General features: G+C 44.5%; 1 protein-coding gene across 16 annotated transcripts in view; it reads right to left on the reverse strand.

The window, feature by feature from the left end:
* The window catches only part of raraa (retinoic acid receptor, alpha a), a 656,519-nt gene that overhangs the window by 61,394 nt on the left and 579,696 nt on the right, over positions 1–15,429 (reverse strand). For all 16 annotated transcript variants that reach the window (XM_038778941.1, XM_038778943.1, XM_038778942.1 and 13 more), the window contains one exon: positions 15,034–15,175. In XM_038778941.1, coding sequence (XP_038634869.1) covers positions 15,034–15,175 — 142 coding nt within the window. The remainder of the gene's footprint in view (positions 1–15,033; positions 15,176–15,429) is intronic.

Here is a 15,429-nt window from a genome sequence, read left to right on the forward strand (position 1 = left end):
ATGGCAGAATAGCCAAAACTATCCTTAAGGATGAGGATAATTCTGAGCAAGTTTTTATTGGGGCTGAGTAAAGTGGCTTACCTAATAGATTAAAGTTTATTGACTCACATGTAACTTCCATCTGAAAGTGATTTATAAAAAGGATATCTTTGGATCAATCATTACATTTTCAGAAAACAAAAGTTACATATGCTTAATTTGCTTTGTTTTTCCAATATGCTAACAAAAATGCAGTTTGTAAAATGCATTTTCCAAAAACAAACAAAGCCAATCGCGGTGTAGCGGCAGGGAAAATCTTTTATGCAATTAACAAAGGTACTTAACTATGATCAATGCCTGAAAGTATATTACTTCAACCACACGAGGATGCAATATTTGTGATAAATGGTTCCAGCAAAAGTGGACACGGTCCCTAATTACCTAAGAAGCACACTGCACTATCAAGCACATTCGCCATCTTATAATACAAGGGTCATGAGAGTGGGTGATCATTCTTTCATGATGAATAATGTAATTTTCCCCACAGACTCGCTCTTTGCAGCGTATTTCTTCTTTTAATTTTAATGGCAATATTAGAAGAAGGCACAGGACCTGAAAGTGATCTTTAAAAGAAAGCCGCATCATTTTGGCATCCAATAAAAGTAGGGTTTGACACATATTGTTCAAGATTGTTATTAGAGGTAATAGGCCCACATTCCCATTCTGGTTTATTGTATGGAACCTTGATAAATGCCCTCACTGCACATGCACTATTCACAGCGAAGATCCTTTAGGGTAAACCTTATGAATTTTCGCTGCTGGAACAGAGATTCGCATACTGAGGGTGCACATTGGGAATTCAGAGGCAGAGGTCAACATGCCTAGCAGGATTTTCTGTCTGTTAAAATTAATGAACGGAAAATCTCACAGGGAGTGCTGACCTTTGCACCCAAATTCCCAGTATGTGCTTCAAGCATGTGAAGCTGTATGTCAAAAATGGAAAATGCATAAAATATATATCCTTAAATCCTTTGGTTTTTAAAAAGAGGGGAAAATATTTTGTTTGGGGAAACGACATAAATTTTAATAATTCATTGCTATGTGCAGACATGACGACCTGCTCTTGTGGATGATATTGAAATGTGAACAATCATTTACATTATTGCAGCAGGGGAATGATGAAAATAAACTGTACAGATTATATGCGTTTTCAATCGTATGCCAATCACCGTGGCTGGACTATGTGCCCACCCCCACCAAATACTTAAAAAGCTTTTACCACTAACATTTTTTACCTCGTCATTCAAATGCTTTGGGCGAGATTCTCCGCAAATGCGGAGAATCGTAAAGGCTGCCGTGGGACAGGCCGTGACCCACGGCAGCCTTCACGCCCGCTTCCGGGGCCGTTTCTTCCCCCCGGGCGGGGCTAAGAGCGCAGCGTCGTGCGTCACGGCGGCGCGGCCTTCACGACGGTCGTCAAGGCCGCACGTCAAGCGTCACGCCGACGATGACGTCGGCCGCGCATGCGCAGGTTGGACAACGCCAACCCGCGCGTGCGTAGTTGCCGTCTTTTCCCTCAGCTGCCCCGCAAGACGTGGCGGCTTGATCTTGCGGGGCGGCGGAGGGAAAAGAGTGCGTCCGTTACGGACGCTCAGTTCCGCGATTAGTGCCCACCGATCACGGGCCTATGCCCCCCTTGGTACGGCCATGGTACTGTCGTGCCAATCGGGCCCCCAGATGCCCCAAACGGCGCCCGTTTCACGACGGCAGCGAGCAGGTGTGTTTGCTGCTGTGTTGAAACGGGCGTGAAGACCCGGCCGCTCAGCCTCGGAGAATCGCCGCTCGCCGTAAAAAATGGCGAGCGGCGATTCGTGGCGAGGGTTGGGCGTGGGGGGGGGGGGGGGGGAGGAATAGCAGGAGGGCGTGAAAAACGTCGGGAGGCCCTCCCGCTATTCTCCCACCCGGCGTGGGGGGCGGAGAATCCTTGCCCCCTATCCCGAGGAACATCCTTCAGCTTTGATTAATCACAATTGGACAGGGGCTTTCCTGCACAACTGGCCTTCCCGTTAGGCTTTCTGATTTAAAAAAAAAAGTGATACATGCTGGCTCCCTGAGAATACATATTCCTAAGGCTGGCCAAAAGTGCAGTTAATTCTCAGTATAACGATTTCAAATAACGTTTATGGACCCAATCACATGAGTTCAGTTAAATGAACCGGCCAATTACATTAAATGGTTTTACCTGCTGAGCCCTTATTTTCACATTTTTCTGATCGCATTTCGTACCCACCCAATGCAGAAATGTAGATCTAAATCTCGTCCTGCACCAGTTATCTGTTTTAAGAACCTTGAGCAGACGTTTCAAGCTGAATATTCCACTTATTTATCCTAATCCTAAAAGTCCCATCCTTCTTAATGATCATTGCTACAGGTATTAACAAGGGGGATTCACAGTACTCAGTGTTAAAAGGGTATATACAGTACTCCGTGTTGAAAGGGTATATTCGGAAGGTGATTTTCTCAGAATAACTACTTTTTACGTGTGCAATTTGTGCTTATCAAGTTGAGTAATGTTAGTGCTGGGGAATGGAAGACAAATTGGCCAAGCATCAACCACTTCCTGGTGAGATGCAGGATGGTGAGATACAGAATAAAGCTCACTCTACATTACAATGTCAACCAGACTTGTGCGTTCAAACCCCAACATTAATTCTCCATGTCACAGTGAACCAGCTGACCTTAGGTGAGAACTCCCTGCTAAATGCAGCCACGCTTTACTCGTATCCTCAAGCTCACTTCAGCCCATTCACCAAAATGGCCGACATTCATTGCTGAAGTCACCTCAAATGAGTCTATTTTCCCATCCTCCTTCCGCCATATCAGCAGCAGATGTGAGCCTGCTTAGTCATGCCGACCGCACCCAACAACTGTCTGTGTTTTGGGTTGAAAATTTGAGTAAGTCAGCAATGGTTATTTGCTTTGGCACTCACAGAAGACATCTCCTGCTGTCAGACACTCCTAGATGTGTTAGAAGTATGCTGGCAATAGTCAATTATACAGGGTGAGTCATGTAGGGTTCAGAGTAATCAATGGTGAAGAAGAATATTTAGAACAGGTTCACAAAATGGACAAGATTTTCTCAATTAGTCCATGGTTGGATTCTCCATTTCAGGGGTTAAGTGCCAGCTGAAACAGAGAATTCCCGGGCATTTTACGATGCCACAATTGGCGCGAACCCTCACTGATTCCGGGACCGGCAAGGGACTAGCAGCGGCACCGGGCAAAATTCCTGGCTCCCGTACTGAAAACGGCCGGAGAATATCAGGTCCATGGCCACACATGCGCATGGCGAAGACCTGCAGCGGTCGCACCGTACAACATGGCGGCGACCGTGCACGGACTCGACCCGCCAAATGCCACCCCCTGGCCAGCCCCCACCAACTCTCCTGGAAGCCCCCCTGGCCAGCGGCACAGATCCCGGTCGACTGTGTCAGGTTCTGACCACTCAGACCACACATCAACCGTGCTGTTGGGAACTCAGCCCATCCGGGGCGGAGCATTGTCGGAGCGTCTGCCGATGACACGCCAACACCATTGCAAAAGCGTGCGCCGCGTGACATGATGACGCCATTTTGGAGGGGGTGGAGACTCGAAAACCGGTGTCAAACGGGCGTCCTCCCTCCGAATTGGCTGTCGGAAGAGATACTCTGCTCCATCGCCGAATACGATATTGCTGTGGGACAACGGAGAATCCCGCCCCTATGTTTTATCATATAACTTTATTTACATCAAGTTGAAACATACTGGTGTTAAATTGTTTCTAATTCTGTGAACTCCTGTTGCTGATTAGAATAAAGCTCCCGCTACTCTGATCGAACAATTTGTTGCAGCACTAACCACAGGAAAGCATTTCCTGGTGTACAGTCTGATATTTTCTATTTTTGTTACTCGCTAAACGTCTACATTTGATGGTTTTAGGGAAAGGATAATTGAGGTTAAAAAAAGGCAACATTTCCCCATTTTCCCCTCAAGTCTGTTTTCACTGGCCTCTCTGAACAAGAGTTAGTGCCAATTGCCGATGAATTGAAGGCACTTTTCCGTGATGCGCCTATGGTCACCACGTTAATTTTGGGTAGACCTACCAACCAGCAGAGACGACCTGAGGTACACCACCTGACCCGGTTTTAAAAGAACATATTCTGGGTAAAAAGCCAGACTCCAAATTTACTTGCTCTTTTAGTTAGGCATCGCATCATTGCACTGCCACTTATGAGAGTGGAATCTGAGCCTGGATCCTGTGATGGCTGTGCTGTAACGCCCCCCATTCACTTGCTGATGCTGTTGGTACCTTATTACCATATATTAACATGCATAGCAATGGACGTTATAGTTGCTAAATCCAACATCGTGCACTTCCCATTCAACTTAGGGCAACAGAACAAATTAAATCTGCTGCCAACATGAATTGATACTGATGGGAGTGTGTTGCTTCAGAGGCTGAAGCTTGATTAAGCTTTCAAGAGAGAGAGATTACTTCAAGTTACAGAAAATATTTTGAAGTATTTATTTTTATTATCTTGTCCCCGAATTGAATTGAATTTATCTCTGACAGCCAGAGAGCCCCCGAGATCAGCAGGAATAGTTTGGTGCAACCCAACGCAAGAAATTCTAAGTATGAGCTCTGGGATTTCCTATGGGAATTGCCTTGTATGCAATTATAGTGAAAGGAGTTGGAAGGGTAGAGGATGGGGGGACCAAGAAGGATTTTTAAAAAAAAGTTGATCTCCTAATTTCCAACTGCCCTCCCATCCCCACCTAGCATTGTATTGCACTGCTGCATGGGAGTTACACTACTAGACTGCCAAATGTAAAGGAGGACAGATTCAAACTTACGATGAAGTGTGACAAATGTAGTAATTTCAGATATATTGTATTATATTGTATTTGATGCAGAAAGGGTCAAAAGCCTAGGTTAGTGTGTTTGACTGCTGCTGTCATGTTATTAAAAAATCCTGATTTGAAAGGTTTGGGGACCCAGAGGGGCATGTAAGGCATTGGAAAGGCTTGGGTTCATGGATTTTTTTTTAATCACGTGGGTTCCCTGTGGAGTATTTAATTAGAGACCTTTGTGTTCAGTTAATAAGATGGTGTAACTAATGGGAGAAGCTAGAGTATTAATAATAATAATTGCTTATTATCACAAGTAGACTTCAGTGAAGTTACTGTGAAAAGCCCCTAGTCACCACATTCCGGTGCCTGTTCAGGGAGGCTGCTATGGGAATTGAACCCGCGCTGCTGGCATTGTTCTGCATTCCAAGCCAGCTGTTTAGCCCACTGTGCTAAACCAGCCCCTAGGTATTTTAGCAGAGAAGCAGAGATTGTTCAGTTGGGAGATGGAAGTCAAACTATGAAGACCATTTCTGAAGACAGAGATAAAGATCCTGTATTGTTCTGACAAGATTCAGGACCCTCTCTTAATAATGTATCAAAGCAAGTATGCCTGGGTCAGCCAACTGTATTTAAAAATGATGGTTCAGTTGTTTGAGTAGAAGTAAAGCTAGCAGTTAAGAGTTTTGTGTCGGGGCGGCATGTGGTGCAGTGGTTAGCACTGGGACTGCGGCGACAAGGACCCAGGTTCGAATCCCGGCCCTGGGTCACTGTCCGTATGGAGTTTGCACATTCTCCTCATGTCTGCGTGGGTTTCAACCCCACAACCCAAAGATGTGCTGATTAGGTGGATTGGCCGCACTAAATTGCCTCTTAATTGGAAAAGAAAAATAATTGGCTACGCTAAATTTATTTTTAAAAAGTTATTGTGTCTTAATACAAATGTTTAAGGAGTAATTGTAAGCTAGTTTCTTGTTTGATGTTAAATATATCTTAATACTCTGTTAGTAATCAAGTTTGTTTCGGAATAAAGTTTGTTTTAATATACCATTTTGCGGGGGCCGCACGGTGGCACAGTGGGTAGCATTGCTGCCTACGGCGCTGAGGACCCGGGTTTGAATCCCGGCTCTGGGTCACTGTCCGTGTGGAGTTTGCGCGGGTTTCACCCCCACAATCCAAAGATGTGCAGGATAGGTAGATTGGCCATTCTAAATTGCCCCTTAATTGGAAAAAATAATTGGGTACTCTAAATTTATTTATTTTTTACCATTTTGTATGGAATCACCCCTGGAGCGAGGTATCCTTTTCTCACAGTCTTACAAAATTAAAATAAAATATTGGGGTTTCTGTCCTGGATCCCAGCTACTGTTGGGGACTGGTCCGGGATTGTAATAGGAGGCTCCAGGATCCACAGAAACAGAATCATGGACAGCCCTGGAAACAGTATTTCACAGAGAACGAAGGAGAAACTTTAGCTCAATCATCTTTGATCTGATTTTGCAGCAGAAATAATAGTGAAAAGGGCAGCACGGTGACACAGTGGGTTAGCACTGCAGCCTCACGGCGCCGAGGTCCCAGGTTCAATTCCGGCTCTGGGTCACTGTCCGTGTGGAGTTTGCACATTCTCCCCGTGTTTGCGTGGGTTTCACCCCCACAACCTAAAGATATGCAGGCTAGGTGGATTGACCATGCTAAATTGCCCCTTAATTGGAAAAATGAATTGGGTACTCGAAATTTATTTTTAAAAAAAGAAATAATAGTGAGGCTAATAGTGCTTACTATTATTAACATGTAAATCAGACAACAATTTTCAATGATCACGCATGTGCAGTTAAATGCACAAACCAAATTTGCTGCATGAGATTACTGCTCCTCCCGAAACAGCACTCCATCAGTACATGGCTAAGAGACTCAACATTTAAAGACAGGGATACATGCAAATTAAGAACTTCCTACGTAGGGAAACAAAGACATACCAATGGGTGCCAAAGCAATCGCTATTAGAGGACCTACTGGATGCGGGACCTGTATGGGCAACTACTGGGAAAGGCACTGGACGAGACAAGAGGAAAATGGGCGGAAGGCCTGGGGCTTGAAATTGGGTGGGGACTCTGGAGCGAAGCACTGCACGGGATCAACTTCACCTCCACTTGCGTAAGACTCAGCCTAATGCAGCTGAAAGTGGTACACAGAGCGCACCTAACCATAACCCGAATGAGTAGGTTCTTTCCGGAGGTGGAGGACAAATGAGAACGGTGTCAGGAAGGCCCGGCCAACCACACTCACATGTTCTGGGCATGCCCAGACTTGTCGGGTTCTCGACAGCCTTTTTCAAGGCAATGAAGGTGCAACCATGCTCGAAAGTGGCAGTCTTTAAGTTATCAGAACAGCCAGAATTCTCTATGGGGAGGAGGGCCAGCGCTCTAGCCATTGCCTCCCTAATCGCCTGCCGAAGAATCCTGCTGGGATAGCTATCGGCAGCATGACCCAAAGCTCCGGTCTGGCTATCCACGGACTGGCTATCCAACCTGTCGGAATTTCTCCAAAGGGAAAAAAAAAAAAATTCACCATCCGGGCGTGGGAAGAGGGCTTCCACAAGATGTGGAGGCCATTCACCAACCTGTTCCAAGTCCTGTTTGTAGCCAGCAGGTAATAAGCCAGGGGGAGGGGATCCACAGAAGAACCACATGCACAAACGTAAAGAGGGGGAGGGGGAAGGGTGGCAGGGAGAAGGAGGGAACAAAGAGACACAGAACCCCACACGGGAGGGGGGGGTGGGGTGGGGAGGAAAGAGGGGACACCCCCTCCAGACCAAAAATGCTTATGAACAGGAACAACCAAATAAGAGCAACTTAACACGAGGCAAGATATGTAACACTACACTACCATAATAGGTTCAGGTTTCATGAATCAACAAATAAAAACAACACACCAGATAGCAAGATGGGGAGAGGATCTTGGAAAATAGGGGGAGTTGGGGTTAGGAAGCCAAGTCAAAGCTGGACACTTGCAAAAAATGTGAACTGTAACCAATCTAGATAATTTCTGTGTATTTTCGCTTTCATCTTTATTTTGTATAAAAAGAAAAACCTTAATAAAAACATTTTTAAAAAACATTTAAAGACATGGAATGGTGTTATTGCTGCAATGGTGAAATTACTGTACTTGCCCGATAGTAGAAACGGTTTGGGCTTTCCCATAGCAACATATACAAACATGTACTGTCACGGTAAGTCTGAATCATTAACAACATCACTACCACTCAAAATGAATTTTAATAAATGTGGTGTCTCATTCCTTCAGATTTTAATCATTGTTAGACTTTAAAAAAAATAACTTTTTCATCTTCCTCATCACCCTTTCTTTCTTTCTCTTTAGTTTGTTTTCTGGAAATAATTTAATACAAAATTAAATATTCTAACCACAATTTCTGGTTTAGACTCTTCCCTGCTCATCAACAATTCGTCAATCTAATTGGTTGAGGATGTACGTAGTTGCTTGCACTGTCTACACAGGTCCCGGCTGCTGTGTAGCTGGGCTTTTTAAATGGTTGGATGATGTGCCATGCAAACGCTCACAGGAAGTCTGTGAACACATGCGAGGCTAATGAACGACTGGTGTCGCTTGTTCGCCGCTGACCACACATATTATTCACATATGCATAATCTGCACAGTTTAGGGGATATTCAGTTCTCAGGGTGATTATGTCAGTCTGTTACAAGAGAGGATTGTGTGATTGCCTCACCATTCGATAGATGGAATTGTTTTTCAAAGCTCAATTCTTGCAGCTGTGTTGGGGGTATCCAGATGACAGAGTTACAGTTTTGCGCTTGTTCGCTGCAGTGCCTCAATACTTGGTGATGTGGGTTGCTGCCACCAAACGCAGCCTTCTAAAAACCCATCTTGCTTGACATCGAAGTGCTCTCTGACCTGCCTGAAGCTAAGCGGAAGCCAGTGAAACAGAAATGTGTTTGTTTTCTGATAGCATCGATCCTTGAGAAAGAAACCTTTCTCTCCTTCCCAATTAATTACAGTCAGTAGCCAGTCCATCGTATCAAGTCAAAAAGTGTCTCTTCAGACCTCACTTATTTAGAAAATGGTTGTATTAAAATAAATCTGCACCATGTTTCCCACTTAAGCATGTACTGCACCAAAACATATAGCCACCAGATGGTCAATATACTTCCTTAATAAAAATTTTTAATCTCACACGGCATCATTATTTCTTGCCAATTTATCTATTTCTTTTCGGAATTAAACATGGATATGGCTTCAGGGCATCAGCAGTCTCCCTCTTGTCTGCCCAGATGTACCTCTTCATGTACAAGCCCAGTGTCAGCAGGGTATTCAATCATTACAGTTATCATTGAGGAACCCAGTCTGGTCCTCCATATAAATACAGAGTTACTGGATGGAGACGAGTAACAGGTCCATTTTTGTCCTTCCGCACAACACCACCACCCGTTCTTGGTTCAAGGGTGTTGAGGTCAACAGGAGCACTCCCTTCACTTGACCCAAGATAATTTCGGCCAGCGTAAAAAGCGCCTGGGGATAACAAAGGAGCTCAATCCTGTTTTTTTATTTAAGCTTATAGAACATAGAACAGTACAGCACAGAACAGGCCCTTCGGCCCTCGATGTTGTGCCGAGCAATGATCACCCTACTCAAACCCACGTATCCACCCTATACCCATAATCCAACAACACCCCCCTTAACCTTACTTTTTAGGACACTACGGGCAATTTATCATGGCCAATCCACCTAACCCGCACATCTTTGGACTGTGGGAGGAAACAGGAGCACCCGGAGGAAACCCACGCACACACGGGGAGGACGTGCAGACTCCGCACAGACAGTGACCCAGCCGGGAATCGAACCTGGGACCCTGGAGCTGTGAAGCATTTATGCTAACCACCATGCTACCGTGCTGCCCCGTGCTGCTTGTGTTGAAAATAAATGTAACTTCATGCCAGATGATTCAGTCATCAACACTTTGCAAAATAATTAAGACCCAGACTGAGAAGGTATGCGGTTTGCACAACGTAAAGCCGAAAACCAATCCCACGTCTTAAAAATAGAGGTAACGTTGCAACTCAGATCCTAAACGCAAACCTGGCAGAATACAAGTCAGTGCGGTGCAGTTCCTGCTCGGAGCTGCTCTATACATTCGAGTGCTACGATTGACCGCACTGCCTTGCACGAGGGTTGGGCAAAAGGAAGCTCGATTCCCACTCCTGGAGAGATGTTGAGTGAGGAAGGAGGAACTGACGCTGATGCCTACTGCAATCAAACAGTCTGTCACCCTTGCTGTCTGACCTTTTACTAAAAGAACGAGTCAGCAGGAGTCTGTGCCTTCAGGACAGCAGCAAAGAAAATTAGACAAAACGGAAACAAATAACAGTATAAGAAAAGGTAGAAAGCGTGAGCACGCCCATATTTTATAACCATGTGATTTTCTTGGATTTGTAGCAAAAGAAAGCATTATGCTTTTTATCTTATTATCCAAACATACATGTGTATACTAACACATACACACAAAGACTACACCATTTACAATGCAAGGTTACCTTGCAGGCTGCGCTAGAATTCATTGGACAGGTTCCTTGATTATTCCTGACACTGAGTCAAAATGTCACATCAAGTTAATCAGCCACACTTTTATATCTTGCCATGTCTAAGTGACCCAAGTCTTATTTTAGCTCTTCTTCCATTGACCCCTGGTATTACGACAAAAGGCATTTGTGAAAATTACCCTTGCAGAATATCAAGTAATTAAAAGCACAGACTTTCGACAATGCCATGCAGTACTTTCTTCTGACATTAAAAAATGCCTCATTGCTGAAAATGTTTTCTTGCTACGCCCATTCCATTCGTGACATTGAAAGATTTTGGCTTATTTTCTTTAGGCAGATGGATCCAATTGAAATTTTAAAGTTTATGAAAGGTCATTACAAATAAAGCATTCACTGTGATGACTGGTTCAAGTACTACAAGACACCAGTTAAAAATGAGGAAGTTAGGATCAAGAACGTAAATCAGAAAGAATCTTTGCAACCGTGAAAGGTCATTGACCCAAAATGTGAATTCTGTTCTTCTCTCTCCATAGATGCTGACAGATGCTGCTGAATATTTCCAGCATTCTCCATTTATTTCAACCTCTTTCGATTCTACAGGAAAGTGAAACAGTTTATCACGGAGGGCAAACAGCATAAGGGGGCGCAAGAGGCAAATAAATATGTGCATAGTGCAGCGATTGGGAGGGTTAATAGTAAGAAACTGGGAGGTGGGATTAATCTTGACAGTGTTCTTTTTATTCATTCATGGGCTGTGGGTGTCGTCGGCTTGGTCAGCATTTACTGCCCGTCCCTCAGGACATTTAAAACTCAACCACATTGGTGTGGATCTGGAGTCACATCTAGTCCAGACCAATTAAGGATGACTAATTTCCTTCCCTAAAGGACATTAGTGAACCAGATGGGTTTTTAAGACAATCGATATTGGTTTCATGGTCATCTTTAGACTTTTAGTTCCAGATTTGATAATTAAATTTTTCATTGATTTCAAATTTCACCATCTTCCATGGCGGGATACAAACCCGGGTCCCCAGTGAATGACTCTGGGTCTCTGGATTACTAGTCAAGCAACAATACCACTATGCCACTGTCTCCCTCAATTGGGCCTAACAGCTCAGATAGCAGTTACTGCATTTCAGAAGGCTAACAGGCCTAAAAGGCACAAGAGGAGAGGTTTCTCAATTTAAAAAAAAAATTTAGAGTACCCAATTATTTTTTTTCCAATTAAGAGGCAATCCACCTAATCTTTGGCTTGTGGGGGTGAAACCCACGCAGACATGGGGAGAATGTGCAAACTCCACACGGCCAGTGACCCAGGGCCGGGATTCGAACCCGGGTCCTCAGCGCCGTAGTCCCGGTGCTAATCACTGCGCCACGTACTGCCCTTAGGTTTCTCAACTTTGTGCAATTCTGATTTCTACTGTTCACACTGAGCTCAGTTCCTCAAACAACAACTTGCATTTATATAGCACCTTTAATACAGTAAAATGTCCACTGTGCAAAGCACTTTATGTTTGGTTCCGATCTGCGGCGCTGTCTTCCCATATTTACGCGACTTTCTAGTTCAACTTTCCACATAGGCCCTCTGGAGCCCAATAGCAAAATTGGAAGCCTGCTACTTTCTATGTGAGCAGCATGGCGTAACGTGCTCTTAGTTCAGTTCCAATGGGAACTTCAAAATAATTTTTATTGGTTTTCTTTTAACACAACTGTTCTTTTTGATAGGGATAGAATGAGCTCACGTCATGCTGCATGTAGGCAAGGCTGGGAACTTGACGGCAAACAAGATCTGCCTTCAGTTCATGACTCACAGGTGCTACTTTACCAAAAGTAGATCATAGAACTTTCAGGCGCATAATCCAAGCCCAACAAAATAATTCAGGATCTTCACTGGCATTGGGTTCCCAAAGCCGGTTACTTTTGAGTAAAGGAAGAAAAAGTTCAATTTAAGGGCGGCACAGTGGTTAGCACCACTGCTTCACGAAGCCGAGGACCCCGAGTTCGATTCCAGCCCCGGGTCACTGTCCGTGTGGAGTTTTCACATTCTCCTCGTGTCTGAGTGGGTCTCACCCCCACAATCCAAAAGGTGTGTAGGGTAGGTGGGTTGGCCACGCTAAATTGCCTCTTAATAGAAAACCAAAATAATTGGATACTCTAAATTTTAAAAAAAATAAGTAAAAAAAGTAAAGATTCAATTTATCTCGCACCTTCCAAATCCTCAAGATGTTCCAAAGTGGTTCACAACCAACAAAATCCTTCTGAAACGCAGTCACTGCTATCTGACGGACAAATCCCATGCTCAGCAGCATCCCACAACAACAAAGACAAATGACCATCCAATCTCTTCGGGTGATTATGATTGAAAGATAATGCGCAGTCAGGACACTAGGAATTGACCAGGGGTATGCATTTGACAGGAGAAATTGAGGTGGCAGCAAATAATCAGCCTCCTTCCCAAATTGACCACTTCTGCGAAAATTCAAATGTCTTCATGATGGATGGAGCTAACGATTTAGCTTCTTTACATTTCTGACAAATGCTAAAATGCTTGAAGGCAAGGTTCAATATGTGTAAGACCATTTTTAGGCTTCTTTAGGCAGAACTCATTTAATTTCTGTCACGGTTCAGTTAAGCAAGAATCTGACTGGAAGCTGCTCTTCAAAATGCCTAAATCTATTAGGATTTCTTTCAGCAACATGTTGCAACCTGTCACAAATTAGTATTACACAAATGGAAGTAAGAGGCTTCTATGTACTGCTGTGGGCAGGTATGGGTGTACTTTCACTGCTGAGGATTAATCATCTCTGTTCCCATGGAAACTTAACAGTTCTTAGCAAGAATGAATTCCCATCATGGCCAGCTTCACTAAATCAACATCTTCATTCGAATCATTCCTAAGTGGATACTTCACCTTGAAAGAAATACTATGGTGCTCCTTGAATGGAATTAGTAAGTAAAGCACGCTGTGTGATACGGAGGCGTGCAGTTTAAGGAAGCCCCAGATTTGGTTTCACGTTTGTGCGGAGTGGGTTGATCTCAAGGTGGAAATACTAGCTTTGACAACGGCTCATCCAGACTCGGAACGTTAGCTCTGTTGTCTCTCCACAGATGCCGTCAAATCTGCTGAGATCGTGCAACATTTCCTATTTTTGTTCCAGATGCCAGCATTATCTTTATCTATGGCAATTTCTAGGGCAGCACGGTGGCGCAGTCTGACGGCGCCGAGGTCCCAGGTTCGAACCCGGCCCTGGGTCACTGTCCGTGTGGAGTTTGCACATTCTCCCCATGTTTGCGTGGGTTTCGCCCCCACAACCCAAAGATGTGCAGGGTAGGTGGATTGAACATGCTAAATTGCCCCTTAATTGGAAAAAATTAATTGGGTACTCTAAATTTATAAAAACAAATCTATGGCAATTTATCTATGGCGATACTATAATTGGGTTTAGAGTCCCTGAGTTTAGGGTGTGCAAAAAATACATAATGAATACATAAGGAATTCCGAAAGAGATTTTGTAAGAGTGACCGCAAGCTTGTTCAAAGGGATGAGTTTTAAGTTGGGGGCGTATTAAAGAAGAAAAAGGAGATGGAAAGGCAGAAGAGTTAAGTCAGGAATTTCAGAGCGTGGAATCTGGACAGCTGTCTGACTGCCAGTAGTGGGGCAGTGGGATGAGGGTTTGCCCAAGAGGCCAGTGTCAGAGAAAATGCAGCATTCTGGGGGAATTGTAAGACGGTTACACAGATGTGAAGGTTTGGGGGCGGGGAGGCAATGGATTGGGTTAAAATGGGAGGGGGATTATACATTTGAGATATTGGGGGACCAGGAGCCAGCAGAATGTAGCAAGGATAGTAAAGGGTGAGTAGTGCTTGGTCGAGGATAAGATGAGGCCAAAAGGTATTGAACTTTATGGAGGTGGGAACTTGGCCAGGAGAGCATCCAATAGCTGAGTCTGCAGTGCAAAAGCATGATAATGGATTTCAGTAGCAGATGGGTTGAGGAAAGAATGGAGTCAGGCGACATTATGGATATGGAAGTAGGTGGTCTGCGTGGAGAAGGTATAGGGTCAGAAACTTGAGTCAGGGTCAAATACAATGCTCAGGTTATAGCTTAGCTCTATCCAGGAGGCTGAGGAGATTCACTCAGTGCAGAGGCTGAAGCAGACAGGGGGCAGGAGGAGGAAGGCGGGGGGGGGGGGGGGGGGGGGGGGGTATATCTCTGTGTGGCGATAGAGACGGAAAATCGTGAGGTGCTCAAAGGAAAAAATGCCAAAAGATCACGAGGAGAAACCCTGATTTCGTAGTATTTACTTCAAGGTGATGTTATAATGAAGATATTGATTTGGTGAAGCTGGCCATGATGGAAATTCATTCTCGGTAAGAACTGTTAAGTTTCCGTAACTTGGCAATAAGGTGTTGAATAACACACCTCATCACACTTTCAAAACTTGGTAAACTCCTAACAATTGCAAGTCGAGCTGGTTTCCTCCGAATTCCACCTTCCTGGCACCAATGTACAAGCTGGCAGTAATATGAAACGCAAAATGTTAAGAAAAGCCGGGGTGATGCACATCAATTCAGAGGCAGTGCAGAGACTTACATTCCTTGGACATGCCAACTTCCAAGCACTTCTGCAGCCGGCAGTACTGGCATCGATTTCGAGTGACTTTGTTGATGATGCAGTTCTTGTCTCTGTGGCATGTGTACACCATATTCTTTTGGATACTTCTTCGGAAAAAGCCCTGCACAAAAAACACAGGAGGAAAATATAGGACTGACCATAGATGCAGACAAACGCAACACAAATCTAAAATCGCAGAACCAGATACAGAAATAACTCCTTCAATGGTTCCCGTAATGAAGGTGACGGAAGGGCTAGAATTCTCCAGCCCTTCTTGGTGGCGGGATTCTCTGGTCCCACTGGCACCGTGCCCCCGCCCGCGGGTTTCCAAGCAGCAAGGGGTGGTTTGAATGGGAATTACCACGGCGGGAAAAG

The sequence above is a fragment of the Scyliorhinus canicula genome, chromosome 19, assembly GCF_902713615.1.
Source record: "Scyliorhinus canicula chromosome 19, sScyCan1.1, whole genome shotgun sequence".
NCBI lineage: Eukaryota > Metazoa > Chordata > Chondrichthyes > Carcharhiniformes > Scyliorhinidae > Scyliorhinus > Scyliorhinus canicula.